Below are 23,774 nucleotides of genomic sequence, written 5' to 3' on the forward strand. Positions count from 1 at the left end.
TGTGTGAAAGTGACCAGCTAATGTCTGGTTTAACTTGAGGTCCATATTATGAGAGTGCCATGCCCACACTGTGTGAATGGTCAGAAGCTGGAGACTGCATAGCCCAGAGACCTAGGTAAAACTAAACATGACTCTCAGACCCCCAAGAAAAAAAAAAACAAAGAAATGATTCGTGATCATATTTTGCTATACTCACGGATCAGTGCTTTGTTCAGTCATTGTCAGAGAGGCTTCCTCCAACAGAAAATGGGAATGGAGTGGATGCAGAGACCCATAACCAGACATTATATGAAAAGTCTAAATATGAAGTCTCTGTAGGGTCTTTCTCCTGGGAGCTTGAGCAACCACACAGAAGGCAAGGAAAGATAGTAAGAATCAGAGGGCGTGGAGAACAACAGGAGAACATGGTCCACTAAATCAACTAAGCAGTGCTCATGTGGACTCAGAAAGACTAAAGCAGCAAGCACCAGGCCTACATGGGTCCAAACCAGGTCCTTTGCATATATGCTATGGTTGTAAGCTTTGTGTTTTTGTGGAACTCCTAACAATGGGGATAGGTATGTCTCTGACACTTTTTCATGCTGCTGGGATTCTCTTCCTATTGGATTGCTGTGTCCAGCTTCAGTATAAGGGCGTTTGCCTTGTCTTATGTCTTGTTTTATGATCTTTGGTTATTCTTGGAGTACTGATCCTTTCTGATGGGAAATGGAGGAAAAGTGGATTTCTGCAATAGGGGAGAAGCTGGGAGGAATGGACAAAGGGGAAACTATGGCTATGGCGTAGTGTATAAGAGAAGAATCTATTTTCAATTTAAAAAAGAAAATTTCACAGGACACACATGCACACACACTCATATGCACACACTCACCGAGACATTCTGAAATGTTAATATGGTAGAAATAGCACATTTATATTGAGAACCATTCAGCTGAAATGAGAATGTGAACTTCTGTAATCATCCTGATGATTAAGTTGAACTTTTGAACATAGAGCTCACACACACATTTTATTCTTACTGACCACCGTCTTCACCCTTGCTGCATTGTGCAAGCATGTCACCCATATCTATTTCAAGTGTTAGCAAGTATAAATTGGCACGTTATCACTCTTTCCTTAGACACTTTCCTATATCTTTCTTCTATTGAACATAGTTTTTTTTTTTCCTTGACACCCTCCTATGGGATATGGTCCTTCCCTAGACATGATCTTTCCTAAACCTGTATCTTATGGATGATAGACCTTCCTCTAGATACCTTACTCTACCTTCATCTTATGAAATATGAGTATTTCTCTCTGGGAAGATTATGAAAAAGAGCAAGGTTTTAAAGATGTAAGTAGGCTGAATAGCGGAAGTCAGGAGAAAATTTCTCACATTAGATTTATTGGATTGTGAATAATCTCTCTAGGGAAGTGCCAGCAGTCCCATCAGTGGAGTTATTTAATTAAAACAATTCTAATATAAGTACATGAGATGTTGCCCCAGGGAGTCATTTTGTATTAATCCCAGAAGGATTGACTTGATGGTCCTAAATTTTTTACCAGTTTTAAAACGTTTATTGTCTTCAGAAATAGTTTCCCACCATTTTCATGGAGGAAGGGAGAGGCTATTCTATTTCTAACCACCACTACCTATAAAGTCAAACCAAAACAAAGGACAACATCAAAAATAGAGTTTACAAATCAGGTTGTTTCTTAACAGTTTTAAATCAAATTCCTACTGGCAGCATTGCCTCAGAGAAAGTTCATAGAAGATTTTTCAAGCCAGCCCTGGAGCCAAGAGTTTTATTTTCTCCACTTCCTTCAGTAATTATTTTCTTATTTGCATATTCAAAATTCAATGTTTTTATTCTTTAAAGTAAAATCCATGATTTTGCATTTAGTGAGTACTGTGACTAGACTATGCATAAATACCTGTAACGATCATTTATAATCTATGCACTAATCAGTGCTTGCTCTCTGTAGCTTTTGACTTTTGATGAGAAAATTTTTAAGCAATAATGAAGCCTAGACAGTCTTGGATAGCCCTGACCTGTGGGCTGAGTATGTTCCATGGTGATGTTGATAGGTATCAAAGACTGAAGAGTGCCCACTCTTACTCTTACTCATGCATGAGGCCTTGTCTCCACCACATACCAGCACCCACAGAACCCAACACTCCAACACCTGCTCTATAAAAGCATATATAAAAATATGTGTTCCAGATTTTGTGGTTGGCTGCTTCTTTCAGAATGGGTAAAGAGTAGCTACAGTAAGGACCACAGGAAGAAGTGTGGATTCACTCAACATTTGAGAATTAAAAGAATACAGATAAAGATCTGAACAATTTCCAGTAATCTTTCAAACAAGAGTCTATGGGAAACTCTTTTTAAGTGGCCCTCTTACCAGCTTTGGAATGTCCTTTGACATCCAGAATGCCCTTAGCTTTTCAGACCAAGTCTCTACCTCCATTACTTTGTACCTGTCAATACTACACAGGGGTCATTTCATGCATTTTTCTTCTTCATTAATTCTGGATAAACAAAACAAATTCTGAAATAAAAATGTGCTGATATATTAAGATGGATTATAAGGGCAGCCAAAAGCCACCTATTGAAATAAGCCAAGCTGTGAACTGTAAATCAGGATGAACTACATGTAGAACTAAGGTCCATGCCTTTCTATCTTCAAAATCACTTAACATTATCTAGAATAGTTTAGGTTCTTAATAAGGATTCAGTGGATGAGTTCATTATCCCATGTCAGCAAGCCTATTTATGGAAACTGGATCTAGGATACTCTTCCCTTTCCATCTTTGAATCCTGATGTCATACTAACACTACAGGGGGAAAAGATACATACTGTCCCCATTTGATCTAGAGGTGAACATTGTCTTTTGAAACTATTCTACCATGGAATTCTATGGCACTGCTCCCAGTTCTGGGGCCCCAAATATTAAAGGAATCTCTGGGCATTGCTAACCAGCAATAAATATGCATGGCCTATTTAGCTTTTGTGTCAACTGCTGGCACCTGGGCAAAGAGTTATAGACTAGAAAGGGGTAACAAAGAGACCATAGAAAGGAGTGTAGAAGACATGGACAGCTTTATCTCACCCAAGAAGAATAACACTCTTTAATGAGACACAGTGAGAATCAACTTGGTGTGTAACCTAACTGATCCAACACCACTGATCCATCTTTTCTGCTTCATCCTTCCCTCCACATCTGCTGTGTAACCTAACTGATCCAACACCACTGATCCATCTTTTCTGCTTCATCCTTCTCTCCACACCTGCTTATCTCTCTCCTTTCCCCATGATTTGCATGTTCATACACAAATGCCCTCACACACTTCAATTTGATCCTCCTCCAGACTATGACCTTAGTCTTTTCCTTCTATCCATTGATACTTTATTAACTATCATTTTCACACATGCTGGGTGATAATAATTTCAAAGCTAGTATATTCGATTCTGAATTACTCTTCTGCTCTACTGTTCCATAACATTGAATGATATGTATTCAGAGGCTGTTAAAACTCAGGGGACCAGAAACACTTTTTTTCTTACAAGCCCAATCTGGTCTCCTAAATCTCTGTCATTTTAAACTGAAGCTAATTTCTTCCAGTTCTTAGATCATAAAAATTTGAGTGCATTCTTAAAGCTTCCTTTTCTCTAACATTCAGGCCAAATAAGAGTGGAAATTGTGTGCTTACCTTAACTACGAATCTTTAAACTGCTCAAAAACTGCAATTAAATATTTTCAATGTTTTTCTAGAAATACAGCATGTTTGAAAGAAATTTTATAATACAGTTCTGAGAAGAGTAAATAAAATGTCTATATATGAGTATCACTATGACGGTGAGCATTGAAGACTCTGGTGGTCGATCTTGACTCTATATTCTTCCTAATCATGTTTTAGAACTCCTTGTTTCTTGTAGCTTTATTTTCTCTTGTTGTTGTTTATATGTCTGTCAATCAATCATGTTTTGCTTAGTCTTACATGCCTATGAAACATAAAGAACAGGAACCACACCCAAAGTCATCTTTGGTATGCTTACTTCCTCAGTGTAAATTTGATGAGATTCATCTCTGTTAGTGGGCATAGTGACAAGTCCTCCCTTAGGAATGCAGTTTCCTACTGCATGGGTGAGCCCTTCATATTTGCCTATCCTACTCTTGATGAACTTCTGGATGGTTCCCAAATATTGCTCCGGTCATCACTGTTGCTATAAGCATGGTTGGGGTTTCGAATGCATGTGGGTAAGCTCTAAAAATAGCAGAATTATTGTACCATAGAATATGTGGTCCTTTAGCCAGTTAATGAATTATATTCCAAAACAGGTGTGAAATTCATCTCTGTTGGCAAGCATGTGATGGTTTCTCTGTCTATGTTTATCAGCCCTATCATCTTAAATTAAGCACCAGAAAATGTTCTCCCCTGTAGTTGAGTATCTAAATGTACTACAAGAGACACTCAATTGCTTCATATAAAGTGAGTATCTAGTGAAAGTTGGGCAGGATATTGGAATGGGTCACTCTTTAGCAGGTAGGGGGTTATTTAACTAGAAATATATTTTATTTAACTGACTAATAAGGCCAGGGATACAAGATGAGCAAAGTGCTCCTCAAGACTTCCACCACAAAGTCTGCTATCGAAGAACGGTTTTGGCTTCTATTTTACCAGAATTGGGAAAATAATACAGCACCAATTTGTCTATTTAATTTTATTAGTAATTGAGAATGCCTATTTTAAAGCTAACAAACATTTTTAATGTCCTTTCTGCTAATAGTATCACTTATCCAAAATAAGATCTCTAACTATCTCAATTCTCTGCTAAAAGACTAAGAAAAGAAGGAGACAATAAGGCATAAAGGAGTACTATAGCTACATATGCAATGGTCATATGTCATCCTTTCAAGGCCGAGAGGCTCGTGTCTCCCCAGACAGCACCTAACATCTAACTATGCTATTACCCCTATGGGACTCATACAGATTGGAAGCCTTGGAAAGGCCAGAAGACTTTACTAAGCCCAACATTCCTGTATGGAGATATTGTGAAGGTAATGTCCAAGTGTACAATGGGAAGAGATAAGGCAATCTGTCTAAGGTACTGAAAGGAAGATTCCTCAACCATAGAGTTACTAGTGAAGAACAGAAGTCAACATTTGTCATGAGCATGTGGTGTTACACTTTCCTGTGAAATTGGACAATGTTATGCACATTAGAGTTTCCTGTGAAATTGGACAATGTTATGCACATTAGAGTTTCTGACGTTGAAGTTTCTTTCTTTAATATTAAATATATCAACTCCCTTTTAATATTATAGTTCTGACAATTTACTATGCACATTAGAATTTCTGCATTTTTAAGTTTAATTTTAGTATTAAATAGATCAATTCCATTATTATATTATATTATATAAAATATGGTATTTATAGATCATGTTAAGTTATAAAGCATAAAAGAAGATTTTTAGATATATTTAAGGTAAACATTTAAATATAACAAATATGTTTAATTTAACATTATTCTTCTTAGAAAAAAACTAGCCTTCCAATGATTTTGAGATTTGGAATGGTAGATTTTTTTAAATAATTCATTATGATTAATAATTTCATGTGTTGCTCTGCGGCTTCAGTGAGAAGGAGTGAGCCACTAACACAAGGTTTCACAGAAAATGATGGCTGTAAAACACAGACTTCCTTTGATGTATCCTACCTAATCCATGTGGCCATACAAGAAGAATCTAAGCATACTCACTGGTACACCTAACATACATCATTATTCTGATTCTGACACAATATCTATCAGTTTCTAAAGGAAGTATATGGGCTGAAGATAAACTCTGTCTTAAATCTTGTTTAGAATTTGCTAATAAAATCAGAATAAGTCATGCAGAAGAGGTCCTAGATATTAAGGTGCTGAAACTAGTGCCAATGATCAGCAAATGAGCATGGTTCCATGCATTGCTGAGATAAGCTTTAAAAGAATCTACATGTTGACAACATTATTTGAATCTAGCCTTATGTCTTCAAACAGACTATGTAAATCTGCATTTCCTCCCACATCACTGAAACATGGGAGACACTTGTAATCAGAAATGACAGCAATTAAGAAAAAATTGACATTATTCTTTGAGAAAAAATGACATCAAAAATCTAGAAATGGAATTGGGAAAAGAATACAATAACATTTTAAGCTTTTAGTTGGGTTTCTTAGAATTAAACACTGTTGATAGACAAAAAGAAAATAAAGTTTTTCCTTACCTGACCAGACTACTTTTATCTTCTTTTCCCAAGGTCCACGTGGGAAAGCATGAAACAAGCAGGAGTAGGTGCCAATATCTGCTTCAGAGGCATTGTAAAAGGAAAGGCTCATGTTGCGGAACCCCACTGTTGAGTTTAGAAAGTGCACTCTGTGGAGGTAATTAGGGTCTATATGCATATTATGGTTAGGGTTGTAAACAGCTATGCTCACTGTATTTGTGCCAATGTTCTTGGTCCACTCCACCTGGGTTAAGTTATCCATCAATGGATATACACATTCCAGTGTCATAGTCTCAGAAAGCCGAACAGTTGTGTCCCACAATGTCTCTTCACACAGAGCTAAAATGTATACCACATAAATCAAATTAGATCCAATGATGACAAAACCAAATAAATAAAGTTTATAAGAATTAACAAATAGTATAAGTTCATGATGAAAACTGACAATTTCAACTACAAAATTGCCTTTTATAATTTTTAGTATTTCTAAACAAGTGAGAAATTGCCTAAGAGATCCTGCACATGCCACACTCAAACACCAAAAAACAAAGCAAATCTTTTAAATGAAGATATAGGATTGGCTTTACCTTTGTGCACATGAAGAATAGCCAAAAGCCACGTAAGGAAAGCCATCTCTGGAAACTGTTCAGGAGGCTGGACTGTGTAAAAAAAAAGTGTATGATGTTATATTCACAACTCAGCATGAAGTGCTGTTTCCTTCCTCTCAGATGTTATCAGTTGCATCTTTTTCTCTGAAGTATGAGCACAGGAAAGAAGTTTCAGCTTCAAAGGAAGCTTTGCTATCATACAGGGATGGATAGACTGCAGTTAGTTCTTTGTCGGATAATCAGTTTACTTTAAAAGATATAATTTTCAAGAAAGATTCTTTTATTTGACAAATGTTTATTGAGTGTGTCCTCTGTGCCAGACCCAGGTCTGTGCAACAAAAATTTACAAAACTCCATCTTACAAATAAAATCCCATGCCATTTTGTTAAAAAAGAGAGTGGTACAATGCTAAAGGTGTACTAGATATAGTGAGTTGAAGGTGGTTGGTACCTGAGAAGAAGTGAAGCAAAGCAGGACAGTCAAGCTCTTTTGATATAGGCAGATCCAGGAACTGCTCACTGAGAAAGTGAAATTGGGTGAAGACTGGGGTTGATGGGAGGAGCCTGCATAGCTCCTCTCAACCACTCAGGTGTGGCCTTCCAGCTGCACCACACCTCTGGGTTAGATTTGAACAAAGATATGCAACTACATATCTTTGGACCTCCAACTACAACAAAATTATGGTCCAGAAGACATATAAATATACCATTATATCTGATGATTTTTCCACTTTTTTATTTTAAAATAAGCATGGAGTACTAAGAAACTAGATATTCCAACCAAGTCCCCTTGGAGGCTACACCTTACATATAAAACTATGATACACTATAAAAGTGAAATTGATTGCTAAGATTTATCATTTCTTTCTTCAGTTATAAAAACAATTCAGGATTGTGGCAAGATGGGTTAGCCAATAAAGATGCTTGCTAAAAAAGCATGATGACCTGAGTCTCATGAGAAGCTACATGAAGGCAAAAGGATAGAATTAACTTCACAAAGTTATGCTTGGACCAACACAGGTGGGTGCACCATGGCACATAAACCCATACATGTCAAACAAACACATACACACAATTATAATATGAATAGCTAATATAAATAAAATAGTAATTCTAGTTCTTAAAAATTTGTGAAAAATATTTCAATAAGGCAATCAAAAATCAAAATTATACCTTTATAAAATGAAGATTTGTATTACACTTGTGCTCATTAGCAGGACCAGGATACAATATGTACATTATAAATGAGATAATTTCTTTTTCTCAGTGGGAATTTCATGTTTTCTGAAAACATCCCTGTTATATTGCCATGTTGAAACACATAATAATAATTGATTCACACTGGTAATCTTTTATATGGAATCACATATGAAGTTCAAGAGGCAAAATTGTCTTTCATCTTTTAACAGTATGAATTATTCTATTTGAGTTTATGACAATAAAAAGAGAAAACAGTTTATTATAATCAATTTGGAGAATATTTTATATAACACGGGAAAAAATAAAGATGTGTCCAGGTGGGGCATGTTCAAGAATCAAAATAAGTACAGAGTATGGATGAGGTATTCATGTAACCAGGAGGTATATACTTTATATTGAAAATGACAAATATTGCAAATTTTTAAAAAGCCTAAAAATTAAAAGACATGCTAAAGAATAGTCTCAACTAACCTGGCCCACTGAGATCTCTCAAACACTGAGCCACCAACAAGACAGCATACACTAGCTAGTCCGAGGCCCCTGACACATATACAACAGAGGATTGCCTGGTCTAGCCTCAATGAGAGAAAATTCACCTAACCCTTGAAAGACTTGAGGCCCTAGGTTGTGGGGAGGTCTGGTAGGGTGGGGATTTTCTTGGAGACTGAGAAGAAGGAATACGATGAGGAACTGTCAGAAGGCAGATGGGGAGGGGGAAGACTAGACTGTAAAAAAAGATTAAAGAATAATAATAGAAAAGAATGTATCTAGATCAGTGTTCATAAGTGAAAATTTTAATAATGTTACGAAGACAATGTTCTCAATTAAATTCATAGCCTTAGTAGTCCTTAGTAAAATTTAAGTGGCCTTATATTGAATATGGAAAATCTGATCCTGAAATTCAAACTGCACTGCAAGGGGTCCTGATCAGCCAACATTTACCTGAAGAAAAAAGGTTGGGTAATTCTTATGTCCCATTTTAAAACTTAGTTCAAAGTTAAAAATCAAAACCTTGAGGTTGGAATAAGGACAGACAAACAAATGGCATAATAGTGATAATTAAAAACTGGCACTTGAGGGGTGATATAGAAATCTAGTGCAGTGGAAACTTCCTAAAATATATGAAGCCAATCCTAATCAAGTTTCAAAATAATGACAGAGATGAATTCACAACTGTTCATGTCTTGTCACCAAATGAAACTTCTAGTATCAGGACAAGGTTACATCCAATTGAGTTTTGGGCCAAAGGAGTTCCATGTATATCCTCAAACAACTCAGGCAGTTGTCAAGATATGTTTCTATCCACAGACAACAAGACCTCCATTGTTGAAGACAGCATCCATATAAACCATTAAACATGGAGTTTTCAAGCTGGTGCCTACAAAGAACTTTCATTACCATCTTCCTAGTGTATTTAGTTTGGGAAGGCACTGTGCAAAAAGTCTAAAAAGAGAGAAATATATACACCATCACAGCCACAAAACCTTTGAACTATAATCTGTCCTGCCTGCAAAATATGCTAGGGTGATGATGGCCTGAGGCTTCAGAGAATAACTAACTAATGTCTAATTTGACTTAAGACTCACTCCATGAGATGTAATCATATGCAGCAAAGCTTGGATAACCAAGAACCAAACCCAAGAGAGCCACAAAACCTAAGGTAAAATCAAATGTTATTAAGTTTTTTGGTTTTGTTTGTTTTGTTTTTTAAGTAAAAATGAAGTGACTCCTAATGATACTCTGCTGTATTCATAGGCCAGTTCCTTCTTCAGCAATCATCAGAGAAACTCTTCTGTGGCAGATGGGAACAAATACAGATACTCTCAGCCAGACATCACATAGACACACACACACACACACACACACACACACACACACACACACACACGAAGAGAGAAAAAACAGAGACAGTGAGAGAGGCAGAAAGAGGCAGAGAGAGGAGAGGAAAGGTGAGAAACCTTGAAACACAACATCTCTAAATGGGATGTCTCCATCAAATAACCTCTCCTCAGAACTCAGGGAACCCTGTGGAAGAGGAAACAGAAAGAGTGTAAAAATCAGAGGTAACAGGGGACACCAAGAGAAAAAATGCCTGCTAAATCAACTGAGCAAAGTTCATATGAACTCAGAGAGACAGAAGCATTAAATACAAGGGACCAACATGGGGCTGTACCAAGGCCTCTGTGTATATATTATAGCTTTAAATTCAATATTTTTATGAGACTCCTGAGTGTATGAACAAGTGGGTCTCAAATTCTTTTGCCTTCTCTTGGATCTCTTTTTTTTTTCTGTTGGCTTGCCTTGTTTATCTTCACTGTGGCAGATTTTGTTCTGCCTTATTATATTTTATTTTGTTTTAAAAATTGAAAATTTCAAAAACTAAAACAATACAACTATAGTGAATTGATTTTCAACACTGAATCAAGAAAAATCAGTGGAGGAAAAACACAGAATTCAAAGAATGGGATTGGAGCAACTGTATGGCCACATGAAATTAAATTTGTAATTCTCACCATACACAAGAACTTTGTCAAATTAGTTGTCCTAAATACAAGAACTACATGACCTTAATGTTGACTAGGAATTATTAGATAGGGCACCAAAAGGAAGCAATAAAAGAAAAGGTAAATTGGGACTCATTAAAATTAACATTATTGTGTATCAAAACAAATGTCAAGAAGATGAAAAGCCAGTCATGATAGTGGAAGAAAACATTTGTGCATTAAATATCTGACTTGAAAGTTATAAAATATGTAACCCAGCTTAACAATGAGCAAAGTACTTCAAGAGACATTTCTTCAAAGAACAGGCACAAACGGCCAACAAACATGTCGAAAAGGATTCAACATCATTAGTTACAAGGTAAATGCAGATAAAACCATATTGAAAAATCACTTTATAGTCAGTTAAGTGGCTATCATTAAAAAAAGAAGATTGAATCATGCTGTGAATAAACTGAAACCTTTGTGTATTACAAACAAGAATATGAAAGGTTGAAGCTGCTGTGGAAAGTAGATTTCAATTCTTCAAATAGAATCACAGGATGTAACAAATTTCACTCCTAGAAAGAATCTGAGGCCCACTTGTTGTACACTCAGGAGTCCCATAAAAATACTGAATTGAAAGCTACACCTCGATATTAGAACAGATACTAAATACTCATTCACACATCATCGTTCAAAGCAGCACTGTTCACAAGAATCAGAAGGTGAAAACATCCTGAATATCCATTGTATACATGGGGTAAACAAGCTCAATATAATCATAGCAGGAGATATTATTCTGTCACAATAAGAAATAGGCATTGATTGATTCATACCATCATATGAATGATTGTAAAATATAAATAAAACAGGGTAGGCACAAATGGCCCCAGAATGGGTAAATCTGTAAGATATACAAAGCATATTACTTTTTGCAGATGCTGGTAGAATAACAGAATGGGGAGTGTCTGCTTAATTTATAAAGTTTTATTGGAGGATGATTTAAAAAGGGTTTTGAGTGGATAAGAAGTGGTTACTGGGACTTTAAGAAATGGCTCAGTGACTAAGAGCAATACTTGGTCTTCCAGAGGACTCAGGATCAAGGCACAGCACCAATATGGAAGCCCTATTATACACACACACACAAACACACATACACACACACACACAATGAAGTGGTTATTATAGAGCATTATGAATCTGTTAAATACAATTTAAGTAGACACTTAAACATGATTTGATTACTTTTATGTGATATAAATTTTATTATAGTAAAACATATTGTTAGCGATAATCAAGACTGCAACCATAACTTTGTACTCCTAACTACAGAAGCCAATACAGTTTGCTGTTAATAATGTATTTATTATTACTTGATTCCCCAATACCCTGAACTATGGGTAACATTAAACTTCCTAGAACATTAAAAGGACAGAGATTAATGACATGCTGTGTCACATGCTTGTGACAACAGCTAGAAATAGATAGTATAAAAAAGATAATATTCCAACTTGTCAATTAAGAATTTTGAGAGTTAAAAATTAAATGTTTGCTAATTAAATGTGTGTGTGTGTGTGTGTGTGTGTGTGTGTGTGTGTGTGTGTGTGTGTATTTAGGAAAAGAGAAGGATTGGGATTCTGTAAAATGGTAAAAATATAGATACTGTGACAGTGTATTCCTACAGACCTAAATGAAATTGGGTGTGATGTGATTTTCTCCATTCAGTGACTTATAATTCTTACAAACAAAATTGAAAGACGTTTCCTCTCTCTAGGAGTAAGAGAGTAAGATTGTTGACGCAATCTTGAAATTAAACTAATTGATTAAGATGTGTAGTTCATTCCCAAGTAATTCAATGCTTGTGCATCAGAGATCAGAGATTAGTTGCACTCACATTCAGAAATCTAAGCACACAGAGATCACATATGCATTTGGAAAGGTACCTATGAACTTGGAGTTGAAGATAAAAGTTTGACTGTTACCACTTTGCTGGAGACAAGCCCTATCTATCAACTTCTAACTAAAGACAAATAGAGATTGCAACTGAGCTATTTATGTGATGTTGGCAGCCATTTTTTTGCATGATTTATGGAGGAGTTTGGCTTGAGAGTATTTTTTTCCGAATAGAGCTGTCTGTACAAAGGATATTTGGTCTCAAGAAAGCCATTAATCAACATATCCCTGCATGCTTGCCCCTATTTTAAACTTCACAGCAATGCACATGAGCAGAGATCCGTCTTCAGAGATTTCTTATCTGAATCTGGTGAACATGTTTAGATGCATTATTTCTTGCTGCAGAGGCAGCCCACTCTCCTTTCCCTTGATTTCACTGAATCTAGATCTGAGTTATATTTTGATTGCTATGTGTTTCTAGAACTTCTGAACACTGGGAGGATTCTCATCTTTCTTCATTACTCTAATGGCACCCTCTCCTCCAAGATTCACTCTGGGACATCCTGTGATACCTCTCTTCTCATTCAAACCACAGGAAAGCAGAGAATGACCAAGCAGACAGCATTGCTATTCTGAAAACTCACAGCCACTATTGGGAAGATCACAGATATGAAACACACATATATGTTTCAGTTCTTATTCCCAGATTGGGAGGATGTTTGTGTGATGGAACACTGTAACTTAGCTTTTTGGGGCTTTCAGAACTGTAGGCAGATTACGTTGAAACACCATAGCCTTGGTTTCTATCACAGCACTAGGGAATCCTCATCAACTGTGGAAGTCATGGTCTCCTCTGACTCATGGTTCCCTTAGAATCTCAACAAGTCATATTTAATTCAAGTCAGAATCTTTAGTTTGCATTCAGCTGTGATCATCTGGGGCAGTAGAGTTAGACCCTGTGGCCCATGAGCCATATCCAGCCCACTATTTAATTTCTAAAAATGTTAGCTGGAAAACAGCCCTTCTCATCTATTTAACTGTATGTGGCTATTTTTGTGCTATAGTCTTCCACAGGAAACGTTTGCCAACCTTTTCATACCACAAAAATTCTTTAGATGGCAGAAACTTGTTACATTCACCTCATTCAACCTTTCCTAAGAAAAGGAAGACTAAGTGTGATAGCTCAGGCACTTATAAAATCATGTCGGTTTTCTCATCATAGAAATTTTATTATGATAAAACTTTTTTTTCATGAATACACAGAGAAAAAGTATTTAAATGGCACCATTTACCAAAACTAGGCCCATCACTTAAATCACAGGTTTCCATGGCATTCAAACAATGATAGCTGTTCCCTCTAGTGTCTCTGCCCCTGCATTATCTGCTTGCACCACAAGCTACAGTGTAAAGCATCAGCCCAGCCACAGCCAATGTTTTATTAGCATATACTAATTGTAGTACTGGGTTCCATAGACATTTTTTCATACAAGTTTGTTTTCCATTTTCTCCATGTTCCCTCACTTTCCTCCTTTCCACACTTTTTCTTTCCTCTCCATCCCAATAAATGCCTTGGTTCCCTCCCTAGATGGTATTGATTTTAATTTCATGTCATACATACAGACATAAATTTATTATTTTACATAAAATCTGGGGTCCAATCTTTGTTTCTAAGAAGGCTACTTACCTTGATGCTCTTTGGCTGTGACTCTTGTTGCAGATAAGTGGATTGTTTAGAGAGGTTCCTTGCCTCTGGCTAGCACTAGGCACTTGCTTCTTTCTGGGAACCAACTTTTCCCTGCAGTTGAGCTTTTCTTTCCGCGATAGCCTCTTCAAGCAGTCACGGGTAGCAAGCACTGTTTCATAAAGCAGGATTTCCTGAAGTTAAGAAGTCTTATGCGTCTAAAAGCAACTTCACTGTTTCATCTACTCATACTCATTCCAGACTCAGAGAGTTTCAAGCCTGCATGCATTTTTCATACTCGATTCTAACTCCAAATGAAACTAAATGTACATTTTTTTTAATTTGAAATTCATTTTTCTTTTCATTTCCCCATTTCTTCCTGCCAATCAAAGAAATGTACCTTCAGACATATCTACAATTCAGGAAGCTTTATTATCTTAGACCTTATTTAAACATGTTTCTAGTATTACTGCTCTCTCTCTCTCTCTCTCTCTCTCTCTCTCTCTCTCTGTCTCTCTCTCTCTCTCACACACACACATACACACACACACACACACACACACACACACACACATAAAATCTCATCTTTGCTATATAGTCTGTGACACTCCCCCATCTCCAGAAAAGAGAGATCTGAGGACATGGCTTAATTGGTTAAAGGCTAACTTCACATACATGAGGATCTGAGTTCTATCCCAGCACCTAAGTCAACAGCAGGGTGCAAAAATACAAGCCATTCAGAGACTGACCAACCTCGGGATACATCCCATATACAGACAACAAACCCAAACACTATTGCGGATGCCAAGTAGTGCTTGTGGATAGGAACCTGATATAGCTGTCTCCTGAGAGGCTCTGCCAGGGCCTGACAAATACAGAGGTGGATGCTCACAACCAACCATTGGATTGAGCATGGGTTCTCCAATGGAGGAGTTAGAGAAATGACTGAAAATACTGAAGGGGTTTTCAATCCTATAGGAAAAACAACTATATAATCAACCAGACCACCTCACCCAGAGCTCCCAGGAACTAAATCACCAACCGAAGAGTAGACATGGAGTGACCCTTAGCTCCAACCACATACGTAACAAAAAATGGCCTTGTCGGGCACCAGTGGAAGGAGAGACCCTTGGTCCTATGAAGGCTTGATGCCCCAGTGTGGGGGAATGCCAGGGTGGAGAGGTGGGAATGGGTGAGTGGGTAGGGGACCACCCTCATAGAAGCAAAGGGAGTTGGGATAGGATATGGGGATTCGGGGGAGTAACTGGGAAAGGGGATAACATTTTAAATGTAAATAAATAAAATATTCAATAAAAAACATCACAGAAAAAAATACAAACTGGTATTTCAGCAGCACTTGGGAATGAAAAAAAAAAACAAAAAAAACAACCCAACTGTGGAGCTTTCTGGTCAGTGAAGATCCTGGCTAAAAAACTAAAATAGGAAGTGATTAAGAAAGATATCAGATATTAACCTATATCAACCTATAGCCTGTACACACACTAACACATCACACACACACACAAAGGTGTACAAATTGATGTCTCCAAAAATCAGTCTCTATATATTAGGCAACATCCTTTTGCCAATCTTGGCATGCATTTACTGAAGCATATAACATAACCATTTGTGATTACTTTTCTTATTCTAGTCTTAAATTTTTTAATTAAAATATAATTACTTTACTCCTTCCTTTTCTGTCCAACCTCCAACCTATCCTGTCCACTCCTTCCAACCTCTTCTGTGTCCTCTGTTTCCGTCTCAAATTGATGGCCTCTTTTTAATTATTGCTTTATATCAATATATAATTACAACTTGCTGAGTCCATTTAGGGTTACATGTGTGTCTATGATTTTAGGGCTTACCACTTCGTATTATATAATAAATTAGGGGCTCACTCCTGGGAAAGCATAGTTCTCCCTCTCTAAAAAGTGATAAGTTGCCTGCTGGTTTTTGTGTAGAGGTAAGACCCCATGAGATCCCCTTCTACGTTAGCATATCTAAAAATATTATTGTTCAGGTCCTTTTTAGGCCGCTATATTGTTGAGGTATCATGAGTATACCCTCCCTGCCATGTCTAGGAAACACAATCACACAGCAGACTTCCTGGTCCTCTGGCTCTTAAAATCTTTCCACTCCCTTTCCCATGATGTTCCCTGAGTATTAGCTGCAGGAGTTTTTCTATAGGTGTTTAATTGGAAGGAGGCTCTCCACAATCCATTGAGCTCTACATTATGACCTATTGTACTTTTCTACAATGGCTACTCTTGTAAATAGAAGCTTCTTTGACTTGGAGTTATAGATACACCCATCTGTATCTAAGGATAAATTTTAGAATGCAGTTAAAAATTATCATGGTCTAGTATAAGTTATCACTTTATTAGACTCTTTTTTAAAATCTATGACCTCATTAGCCTTTGGCAGTTAGCTAGGTTTCCAGAACCAGGCATTTTCCTCCTATTGAGTGGGTCAGTAGTCCACTTAAACAGATTTTGGCTATCACTAAGATAAGAGTGCCACTGTTGCAACTTGAGGAACAAATTCTAAGTCTTGGGAACACCAAAAGATAACAATTTTATCTGTTGTTTGATTAACTAGATTATGATGCCCCCCTTGTTGATCAAGTCAACTTGAAGGAGCCTGAGTTCATCATGGAAATACTAGGAACACAGGACTACAGTTGACAAATAAGAAATCATTATAAGGCCAAACTGCTTTATACATTAATCATGCCTCAGGGTACAAGGCTAGCTTTCCCTTCTAGGCTAACTGTATGTTTGAAAGCATGGAAATGAAGTAGCAGTGTTGTCCTTCATGACACAAATATTATGGGCATTACTGTGGGTCAGAGGAAGTTTTCTAAAACACCCACTTGAATCCCATCACTTCTTTAAATGACTCACTGTCCTGGGGAAATAAACTTTACTCTAAAGCCCTTTCACTATAATCCACTTTTTCCAATTTCATGTCTCACAAGTATTCTAATTCTAGGCTTCCAGTCAGACATAAATATTTTGTATTTTAAAGACTATGATCTGTTAAAGTAGGGCCTATGCATACAAGAGTCATTTTCCTGGATTTCTCTTACTTCTCTTCCATCCAGCAGGTCTCAGCTCAGACATCCTTCATAAAATTTTCTCTTTACTGAAAAGGGGTCTCCAAAACCAGGTTTTGGTATCAGTCCTGTGATCTCCCTGCAACCTTGTCATGCATTTACTGGAGCATATAGTATATCACTTTGTGATTGCTTTTCTTATTCTAGTCTAATAAATCTTTTCAAGGTGGGTGTAATTGTACATGCCTGTGATCTCAGCATTCGGGAGCTAGTGGGAGGAGGATAAGTTGTTCAAGTCATACAAAGCTGCATAATGAGTTCAAGACCCACCACAAAGTATCAAAATGAATGAACAAATGAATGAGACGAATTAAGCCTTGTCCATTGCTCTTTTCTCATCATCTGGCACCTGAATGAAATGTAACCAGCACTTGTTGAATTAGGATGAAGCAATAACTTCTGCTGCTTAGGTTTTATAGAAAATATCCACAAACTACTTGTAATCTGCATTCTATCTTGTTTCCAGTACACATGCTTCTCCTCCAACTCTCCATTTTCCTAATGAATAAGAAAAAAAGTAACAAAAAAACCCACCCTATAACCTAAGCACAGTGATTTTTACATTATAAATGTTCTTATGTTAGATCAAATAATCCTCAAAATGGTTCAGTGGACTCTGAACTGAATCTCAGATATTGACTAAAGTAGTCACTGTCTACACACATGATTTAGAGTGCTTTTAAAATGAGAACCAACTATAATAAAAACTGCAACCTATCTATAGGGTCTATAGTTTGTTTTATCTACTCCCTATCTCATTCAGTTTCAGATTTATAAGAGTATTTTTAAACAAATTATTATGTCCTTTACACTCACTTCCTATATCTGTTTCCACATGCAAACACACACACACACACCATTATTATAATCATTGTTATCATCATCATCATGATGATAACATCATCTCAGGATAACTAAGTCCTATAGTAAGGTTATTGACATTGTTGCCTTAGAATCAAGACAGGTACTTTTTCTTGATGGATCTGTAGTGGTTTTATACATTGTGGATGGTGCTCTCGGTGAAGGTACATAACCTTTACAAGGTGGAACCTTGCTAGAGGAAATATATCACTGCTGGTTAGGGGGCACTTTGAACATTTATAGTCTTGTCCCACTTCCCATTCTCTGTGTGCGTCTCTGTCTCTCTCTGTCTCTCTCTGTCTCTCTCTGTCTCTGTCTCTCTCTCTCTCTCTCTCTCTCTCTTTCTCTCTCCGTCCCCCAGATGTGATCAACCAGCTTCCTAAGACTACCTCCCTGCCATTTTTTCTTATGTCATTTTCTGTGTTTTTGGAACTGAAAACTTAAAAAATAAAATAAAATAAACCCCTTCTTCCCTAAGTTGCTGCTGGTCATGATTTTTTTTCAAAGAAATAGGAACATAAGTATTACCCATTAATAACAGCTTTATCAGCTGGTTCTTAAAGAAATACAGGGACAAAATGGAACAGAGACTGAAGGAATGGCTATCCAGTGACCAGCTCAACTTGGGATCCATCCCATAGGCAGGCACTAAACTGTGACATTATTACTGATGCTATGTTGTGCTTGCAGACAGGAGCCTAGCATGGCTGTCCTTTGAGAGGCTCTATTATCAGGTGACTGAGACAGATGCAGATACAGCTAAGCATTCGACTGAGGTCAGGGACCCCTAGGGAAGAATTAAGAGAAAGACTGAAGAAATTAAGGGGATGGCAGCTCCATATTATCAACAGTGTTAACTGACCCAAATTCTTGGGAGCTCCCAGAGACTAAGCCACCAAGCAAAGAGCATATACAGGCTAGTTCAAGGATCCCAGCACATATGTAGCTGAGGACTGCCTTGTCTGGCCTCAGAGGGAGAGGATGTGTCTAATCCTGTAGAGACTTGATGCCTCAGGGTGGGGCCCTTTCAGAGACAAAGGGATGGGGGTTGGGGGAGGAACTCTGAGAGGAGGGATCAGTAGGAGGAAAACATTTGAGATGTAAATAAATAGAAACTTAATTATAAAAGAATTTTAAAAATTGTGATACAAAAAGCTTAACAAGTATCTTTATATACTTGCCAAAGGAATACAAGGCACCTAATGATGAGGGTTCTAGAAATGTATAATTATTTTCCTCTACACTCTCAATCAGCAAATAAAAGAATTATAAGACTGCCATGTGATCAGCAATCAATCAGGAAGCAAACAACTGAATCAGTCTGAGACTAATGAAGCTGCTCCACTCTCAAAGTTCTCCCCAGAAGAACCCAAGACAGGAAGTAAACACAAGAACACAAGAATGAAGACAACAAAACAGGAAAATCAATTAAGCAGAATGAAGATTGGCCACCACTTTTGGGGACAGACAGATTACTCCAGTATTGCTGTGGACCCTTTAAAAAGGCATTTTTTATCATTTTAAAACAAAGCAAGTTTCTTTGGAGTTACTATCTGTTGGCAGAAGTAGGAAATACAGTAAAAACAAACAAACAAACAAACAAAAAACAACAAATAACAAACTCATATCACTAGAAGGACTACAATTAAGTACTTTTTGTCTCTTTCTTATAAGTTTCCAAGGCACCAACACATTGTTCTAACAAAATGTAAGACATGGGAAATTAAGTATTTATCTCATTTTTCACATACAAATTCACAGTAATCTAAATTTATCCTTATAGAAAAATTGAACTGCTATATAGAAAAACACCCATTGTACATATATGTTGTCTTTTCAAATGCATGATAAAAAATCAACAACAACAATCATTAAGATTGATAGACACTTGGCCGGTGGTGGCGCACGCCTTTAATCCCAGCACTTGGGAGGCAGAGACAGACGGATTTCTGAGTTCGAGGCCAGCCTGGTCTACAGAGTAAGATTGATAGACACTAAAATCTCTGAGTGAAAGATTAATAGGAAGCTCTACAATGAGAGGAACTGCTGACTTGGCATTGCATATGCCCTCTGACCAACTTCCCCAAAAAAAGTTCAAGCAGGTTTTTCTAATGTGGCTCAGGAGGAAGAAAGTAGTGCCATTTAGAAAGTGATCTTTTTGCTGGCGAGGATGTAGAGAAAGAGGAACACTCCTCCATTGTTGGTGGGAATGAAAGCTGGTACAACCACTCTGGAAATCAGTATCGCAGTTCCTCAGAAAATTGGACATAGCATTACCTGAGGATCCAGCTATACCACTCCTGGGCATATACCCAGAAGATGCTCAAACATATAACAAGGACATATGCTCCACTACGTTCATAGCAACCTTATTTATAATAGCCAGAAGCTGGAAACAACCCAGATGTCCTTCAACAGAGGAATGGATACAAAAAATGTGGTACATTTACACAACGGAGTACTACTCAGCTATTAAAAATAATGAATTTGAGAAATTCTTAGGTAAATGGATGGAACTAGAAAATACCATCCTGAGGTAACCCAATCACAAAAGAACACACATGGTATTTACTCACTGATAAGCGGATGTTAGCCCAAAAGCTTGAAATAGCCAACATTCAACTAACTGACCACATGAAGCTCATGAAGAAGGAAGACCAAGTGTGCATGCCTCAGTCCTTCTTGGAAGGATTGACAGAATGCTCAAGAGAGCAAATACGGTGACAAAGTGTGGGACAGAAAGTCAAAGAGGGGCCACTCTACTTTGATATCTGTCCCATGTGCAGTCACCAAAGATAGACGCCGATATGGATGTCAGGAAGTGCATGTTGACAGGAGCCTTGATGCAGCTGTCTCCTCAAAAGTCTGCTGGAGTCTGACATATCCAGAGGCAGAGGCTCGCAGCAACCCATTGATCTGATCAAGGGTTCCCAATGAAGAAGTTAGAGGACTGAAGGAGCTGAAAGGGTTGGTGGCCCCAAGAGGAGAGCAACAGTGCCAGCCAACCAGAGCTCCCCAGGGTTTAAATCACCAGCCCAGGAGCACAAAGAGAGGCACCCATGACTTCAGCTGTATACTTAGAGGAGGATGGCCTTGTCAGGCATGAGTGGGAGAGGAGATCCTTGGTCCCATGAAGGCTGAACACCCAGTGGAAAGGAATTCGAGGGTGGGGAGGGGGGAGTTGGAGGCAGGTGGGGGCACACCCTTGTGGAGGCAGGAGGGGGGATGGAATAGGGGGTTCCTGGATGGTGGGGGGAATGAGGTAAGGGGATAAAATCTGAAATGTAAACATAATATCCAATAAAAAATATGAAAAAAAGAAATGTAAATGCTATATTCTCTTAACCTTACAGACCCAAACAAGTTTCTTCAAATATATTATGTCATCTACGTTCAACTGAAATTCATTTTCTTAGGAAACATCAGAATCCTGGAAATAAAATTGGGTAGGAAAGCAATTTTACCCAAGTGAAAGAAGAAAAGAAGAAAGAAAGAAAGAAAGAAAGAAAGAAAGAAAGAAAGAAAGAAAGAAAGAAAGAAAGAAAGAAAGAGGTCTTTTCAGTGGGCCATAGCCTGAGTTCAGCCAAGTCTGAAAACCTAGCAAACATTGTAAACAGAAAACAAGCAGAGAAGAAAGCACTGTCTTACAAAGGGTAGACATGTGCCAAGGAACATTACTCAATAAGATGCTGATGATTATGAAACCTATAAGAAAATATTATTGATCCTGAAAATTCCATAGATCATTTGATGATTTTTAAAGCACCCTTGTAAGAACACACAACAATTTTTAAATTTCTGTCATGATAAAGAAAACTTATTATCCTCTAAAAATAAACTTGATAAAAAAGATAGATTTTTCGGGGCTGGAGAGATGGCTCAGCGGTTAAGAGCACTGACTGCTCTGTCAAAGGACCTGAGTTCAATTCCCAGCAACCACATGGTGGCTCACAACCATCTGTAATAGGATCCGATGTTCTCTTCTAGTGTGTGTCTGAAAATAGCTGCAGTGTACTCATATAAATAAAAAATAAATAATTTTTTTAAAAAAGAATTTTTTAAAAAGATAGATTTTCAGTTACATTCCAAAGCAGAGTAAGGATGGCCACAACATCTGCCAATGTTTAACATATTCTGAAATTTTAACTTACTATAACAATAACTTTTAGAGGAAGTAAAACTATACATCTCAAACATTATTCAAAATTTAGTATTTACGCATGTCATAGTCAAAAGAACAACAAAATTCAGATAATATGAATGCATGTAAGCATGTGTTACAATAGAATGTTCCTGAAGGCTTATTAAGAATTAGAATACCCATGATAAAACTCACAGGCCATATGAAGCTTAACAAGAAGGAAGGCCAAAGTGTGGATGCCTCAATCTTACTTAGAAGGGGGAACAAAATAATCATAGGGGTAGAGGAAGGGAGGGACCTGGGAGGAAGAGAGGATGGGGAGGGAAAAAAGGGAGCAGGAGCAGGTATGGGAAGAGACAGGAGAGAAGTACAGAGGGTCTGGAAAATGAATAGAAATATGTAGCAGTGGAGGGGGGAACTGGGGGTAGCCACCAAAAAGTCCCAGACACCAGAAAAGCAAGAGGTGCCCAGGGCCCAACAGGGATGAAATTAGCCAAAATACCCAACAAAGGAGAGAGAGAACCTGTTGAGACCATATCCAGAGGTTAGGCACAGCCCCCACCCCCAGTTGAGGGATGGGGCCACCCACTCATCTCAAAATTCTTAACCCAGAATTGCTTCTGTCTAAAGGAAATGCAGGGACAAAATATGAGGCAGAGACTGAAGGAAAGACCATCCCAAGACTGCCCTACCTAGGGATCCCTCCCAAAGGTGGCAGACACCAAACCCCCACACTATTGCTGATGCCAAGAATCACTTGCTGACAGAAGCCTGGTATAGCTGTCCCACGAAAGCTCTGCCAGCATCTGACTAAGATAGATGGAGATACTCACAGCACAGGGATCCAAATGGAAGAGTTAAGAGAAGGAATGGAGGAGCTGAAGAGGATTGCAACCCCATAGGAAGAAAAATATCAACTAACCAGACCCCCCCCCCCCCCGAGCTCCCAGAGACTAAACCACCAACCAAAGAGTATATACATGGAGGGACCCATGGCTCCAGCTGCTTATATACAAAGGATTATCTTATCTGGCATCAATGGGAGGGGAGGCCCTTGGTCCTGTGGAGGCTTAATGTCCCAGTCTAGGGGGATACTAGAGCAGTGAGGTAGGAGTGGGTAGTTAGGTAGAGGAGCACCTTCATAGAGACAAAGAGGAGAGGAATGGGACAGGGGATTACGGAGGAAAGACTAGGAAGGGGGACAACATTTAAAATATAAATAAATAAAATAATCAATAAAAATGAATTAGAGAAACGTGTAAATTCTACCAAAGAAGAAATTTAGAGTCTTGAATTGGTGGAGCCATGTGTGAATGAGGCTATTCCTCTATTTAAGACATGATTTGGGAGTACATCAAAATTATACTGTAGAACTTGCCTGAAATCCCAAAATCACTTACATTTTTTTTTAACATGTTGGGTTATATTTGTTGACTGTATTCTCTTTCTGATTATAGCTGAGACCATGGGAAGTGGTCAGTCAAGGGTACTGATCCTCAGTACTTGTGTGGTATGTGTCTATAAATGGTCACAGAATGGAAAAGGT

The 23,774-nt window shown here is 37.8% G+C and overlaps 1 protein-coding gene across 2 annotated transcripts in view; it reads right to left on the reverse strand.

Annotated features, from left to right (window-relative positions):
- Positions 1 to 23,774, reverse strand: part of Cd226 (CD226 molecule) — an 87,947-nt gene that overhangs the window by 61,431 nt on the left and 2,742 nt on the right. The window contains exons 2-4 of one of the 2 annotated variants that reach the window (XM_034518423.2): positions 14,115 to 14,283; positions 6,835 to 6,906; positions 6,248 to 6,586 (exon numbers count right to left, since the gene is read on the reverse strand). In XM_034518423.2, coding sequence (XP_034374314.1) covers positions 6,248 to 6,586; positions 6,835 to 6,880 — 385 coding nt within the window. In that variant the 5' untranslated portion in view covers positions 6,881 to 6,906; positions 14,115 to 14,283. The remainder of the gene's footprint in view (positions 1 to 6,247; positions 6,587 to 6,834; positions 6,907 to 14,114; positions 14,284 to 23,774) is intronic. The other variant, XM_076912330.1, reaches the window with a different exon arrangement.

This window comes from Arvicanthis niloticus, chromosome 14 (genome assembly GCF_011762505.2).
Source record: "Arvicanthis niloticus isolate mArvNil1 chromosome 14, mArvNil1.pat.X, whole genome shotgun sequence".
NCBI classification, from domain to species: domain Eukaryota; kingdom Metazoa; phylum Chordata; class Mammalia; order Rodentia; family Muridae; genus Arvicanthis; species Arvicanthis niloticus.